General features: G+C 38.3%; 1 protein-coding gene across 2 annotated transcripts in view; it reads left to right on the top strand.

Moving 5' to 3' along the window:
• Positions 1-1,203: 1,203 nt before the first annotated feature.
• LOC107664169 (cytochrome P450 2J3-like) overlaps positions 1,204-4,603 on the top strand; it is a 10,924-nt gene continuing 7,524 nt past the window's right edge. Inside the window, exons 1-2 of one of the 2 annotated variants that reach the window (XM_016454631.1) lie at positions 1,204-1,435; positions 1,594-1,753. In XM_016454631.1, coding sequence (XP_016310117.1) covers positions 1,241-1,435; positions 1,594-1,753 — 355 coding nt within the window. In that variant the 5' untranslated portion in view covers positions 1,204-1,240. Of the gene's footprint in view, positions 1,436-1,469; positions 1,533-1,593; positions 1,754-4,603 lie in introns of those variants that run through there. The other variant, XM_016454632.1, reaches the window with a different exon arrangement.

The raw sequence follows: 4,603 nt of genomic DNA, 5'->3' as shown, positions 1-4,603 counted from the left end.
AGGAACTATTCGAGCCGTTCATGCCAGACTGGGGAGAGAGGTGTTGTAATAATGTAAAATATGTGAAAAATAATGTGTTTTTCGAACAACCTTGTATGAGAGCCTGCTCTAGTACACCCCCAAAACAAAATCAAGACTTTGTAAAAGAGCATAATAGGACCCCTTTAAGCAAACAAACAGTGCAAATCTACACGTATTTACATATTTGCCACCTATATCTTATTCCTATCTATATCATATGTGCATTTTAAGCAAAGAAACAAGACTGCGGTCGCCAGTGAGTGCGTCGCCTGTCTCGGCAGCGCCCACGCAGAGGCTGCGCTCACTGAAGGCTCATGCTCCCATTGTGAGAGTATGAGTCTTTCCCGTCTCCGCTCGCGGATCGCCTTCTTTCACGAAGGCGGTCCCCCTCGCTCAGCCCTCCCGTTTCCTTTCTCTCCTAAGAGAAAGAAATAGCGAGGCAGCGGGTCAGTGCTTGGTCCTGAGAATGACTTGGTCCTGACTATGCATTTATTGAATGAGCACTGTGCAATGTCCAAACTGATTGCACTATATTTTATGTATAATCGTTTTCTATTCTTAACTGTTTTAAATTAATTTTAAACCTCTTAAATAAATTTTTTTATCATTTTCAAAGTTTTTAAATTCCTTGTGTTTTAATTTCTTTTATGTAAAGCACTTTGAATTACCATTGTGTATGAAATGTGCTATATAAATAAACTTGCCTTGCCTTGCCTATGCAGAACTCTATGCAGGGAATGCTTTACCTTTGCTATTATTTCACTGTCACCTTTACATCTCTTTCTATACCTCTTGCATAATGCTATTAATAAAGTCAAGATTAGGGTGTAGAATATCCATTGGCTGTGCTGAGATTTAGTGTCAACAATGCACATCATGGCAGTAGAGATCTTTGAGCTAGTCAGTTATTTACTAAACTTGCACAACTTGTCTTAGTTCACTGCAGTAAGTGAACTTCACTTATATCCATGTATTCATGGTAGTGTGTTTATAAATGGAAAATGATTGTTGTGCTGAACTATGATCTTTTTTTGTTCTTTTATGTCTTTAATGTTTAGAACCTTGCAGCCTTAGCAGTAATAACTAGCATAACTATACAAAAACATTAAACGTCATGTCAAACTCTCACTGCCAATGTCTCCTCCCCTTCTTGCTCGGTGTTTATAAAGCTCGTGGTTGCCTGTTGCTTTTGTGTTTGTCTTGAAATGAATCTGTCATCATGTGGACGACTCTCATGAAGTTAGAACTGACCACTGTATGCCTGGTGGTCTTTCTAGGTTTGATCTTTCTGGTTCTGTTTGAGGATTTTAGGATTAATTCCTGCAGAGCTCAAACTCCACCTGGTCCCAGACCGCTGCCTTTTGTGGGAACCATACCATATTTTTTAAAGAACCCAATGGAGTTCCTAAGATCAGTGAGTGTTTGCTTTGAGTATAGAGGCTTTGCTTTTGTGGAAAGGTGTCTTATCTTCACCTTACTCTGTAAAATGTACATGTTGACTTCATTCACAGGTGAGACAATGTCTAAGCCGCATTAGTTGTGTTGAAGTGCTGTGATATTTTCTCTGAGCAGTTATCTCAGTATGGAGAGATGGCCACTATCTATGTCGGAAGAAAGTCAGCAATATTCCTCAATACAATCGAACTTGCGAAGGAAGCCCTGGTCCAAAATTCTTCATCTTTTTCAGGAAGACCACCTGTACCACTTCTAATCTGGATGACTGAAGGATATGGTCAGTAATACATTGTGCTGAAAATGAATTGGTATTGTAGGGTATATTAGTACATCCAAATTTAAATCAAATAGAAAAAGCAAATTAATTGCAAGATTGTTGATAGATGCTGTACCTAAATGCTCTCCATTATCAAATAGATACAGCTGAAAAACGTTTTGAATTTGAAGATCAGGGTAAATTTAACTTGTTTTGTCTTCTGGGCAACATGTAAGTATCTTCTGTAGCTTCTGAAAGGCAGGACTAAATTAAAACAAATATGATGTTTAGGCAAAATAAGAAAAATGTACACACCCTGAATCTTAATGCGTCGTTTTTCCTTCTGGAGCATCAGTGAGCATTTGAACCTTCTGTAATAGCTGCATGAGAGTCCCTCAGTTGCCCTCATTGTGAAAAGATGTATCTCAAAATCATACAGTCATTGTTGGAAAGGGTTCAAATACACAAAAATGCTGAAAAACCAAATAATTTGTGGGCGCTAAAGGCTTTTTTTCTGAAGAACAGCTGGCAGTTTAACTGTTGCGTCACAATAGTGGAAATATTTCTGTTTTACACCGTGAAGGCGAGTCAGTGGATACATACAAGCAACGTGCAAACTTTGTGCAAGACTTAGTGAACATATACTGAAAACAATGAGAAGAAACATATTTTGTGTTCAACAGGTTCTTTTTGCAAGTCGGTGCTTTAAAAAAGCTGCTCTTAAGTTTCATTGATAACTGGACTGTTAAAATTTTATTTAGGCTATAGGCCTATAATTCATTGTAGGCTATAATTGACCTGTTTTAAAAGACATTTTTAAAACATTTTCAATGAGGAGTAGCCTAAGCTAATAGCCTAATCTTTTAATATCCTCACAGCGCCTCAGTTATGCGGTGATGCGCTATAAAATTATTGCAGAGCAAATTAATTGTAATATTAATTTAAAGTGGTCATATGAAGTTTTCCTTTCTCTTTGGAGTGTTACTGTTTGTGACAGTAACTGCTGTTCGTGAATAGATAAGATCCCTAAATTTGCAAAGACTGAAGTCTCAAACCCAAAGACATATTCTTTATAAAAGTTAAGACTCGTCCACGCCCTCCTAAAATGCCTCGTTCAAACACGCCCCCACATGTCTACGTCACGATGTGGGAAGATTGCTATGGAAGGTGCATAACCCCACCTAAATGTTCACGCAAAGAAAGAAGGTGTAACTTTATTGTTGCTGCCGCCGCCACCATGTTGTGAAGACGCTGTGTGTTTTGTTGCGAAAGCTAAAATACTTTGGACTTCCAAAAAAGGACACGACTAGAAATCAGTGGTTAAGTTGTATTTACAACACTGTTCCAGAACAGTTCAACCCAAATATTCAGATGTGTGCAGCGCATTTTATGGAGGACTGTTTCCTGATCCTGGGAGAGTAGGCTACAATGCCAGCTGTTCTGACTCACAGACTGTAAGTACGTTTTCATATTTAAATAATTTGCCACTGATGATTCAAACGCGAGTTTTGAGCAGTGTAGAGTAGCGCTTGTGGTTTGTCATTTCTCCGATCACAAATGCAGACATGGTTTTATGTTTATGCGGCGCGATGCAACGCGTAAAAAGACAGTTTAAGTCATTATAATCCGTAATTATGTCCCCACTGGATGCAACAAATGCCTCGTTTATAATGGGTTTTAATGTTTTTTTTGTCTCGTCGCTCCGGGACACTGCATCACAATATGGTAAGGGGCGTAACCTTTCCGTCACACGCTTGAGGTATTTGGCCAATCACAACGCACTGGATAGCTGGCCAATCAGAGCACACCTCGCACACATCTCTTTTCAGACCGATGAGCTTTGTAATCCTCCTCTATGCCCCGCGTTTCAGAAAGGTGGGGCATAGAGGAGAAACAATAATGTACAGTATGTGGAAAATAATGTTTTTTTAACCTTAAACCGCATAAACGCATTTCATTACACCAAATACACAAAATAATGTTTTTTGTTAGCAACATCATATGACCCCTTTAATAATAAAAGTATTTAATGCAATATTTAATGGTTTTGATAATATCTCTGGCTATGGTCGATACATGACGATCGTCTTTCAACACACCCCATCGTCTTATCCTGGGGCCCCCCTGCAGTACGTGCCCTGCGTGCCCGTCCGCTACGCCACTGTGCTTGGAACTAAAAGCAGCTTCTTGCATGGATTTTTTATTATCTGGTTGAAGATGGTCTTGATCACTTGAGCAACCAGCCAGTGAAGTTGGAGTTTTGATCTTGATGTCTTGCTTCTAAATCTTTCAATACCACCAGAGGTGTAAAGTATTGGAGTAAATATAATTAGTTACTGTACTTGAGTATCTTTTTGGATACTTTGTAGTTGTACTGAGTATCAAAGATATTAGCAACTTTTACTCTCTACTAAACTACATTTTTGAATGAGTATCTGTACTCTTTACTCCACTACATTTGAAATGAGTGTTGCAGTTACACATTACATTTTGCATGGACCTAGCTTTTACTGCAGCAGTTTATTTGTCTTATGATCATGTTAGATTACATGTGGAAGCATCTGTTGTTTCGGTTTCTTCTTCACTTGTTTTTTTTTTTTTTTTTGGAATTTTGAGGTGTTTTATTTTGGTTTTAGAAAATAAACGTGATTGCCAGTGTTGCCAACTGCTTTCATTTGAAAGTAGCTAAAACTGGTAGCTAAATGTCACTAGATGACATCATAATGGCAAAATTCACTGATCTATATAAAGATGAATATATATCAGTGGGCAAGATGAGAACTTAGATAAGGTTTGTCCAAGAAGTTGCTATATTTGTCCCTAAACTTTTGAAAAAAAGTCTCAAAAGGGGCGGGGAAGTCGCTAAATCTA

This window comes from Sinocyclocheilus anshuiensis, unplaced genomic scaffold (assembly GCF_001515605.1).
Source record: "Sinocyclocheilus anshuiensis isolate Anshui unplaced genomic scaffold, SAMN03320099.WGS_v1.1 scaffold67, whole genome shotgun sequence".
In the NCBI taxonomy this organism is placed as follows: Eukaryota; Metazoa; Chordata; class Actinopteri; order Cypriniformes; family Cyprinidae; genus Sinocyclocheilus; species Sinocyclocheilus anshuiensis.
This window is presented reverse-complemented; position numbering and strand designations above follow the sequence as displayed.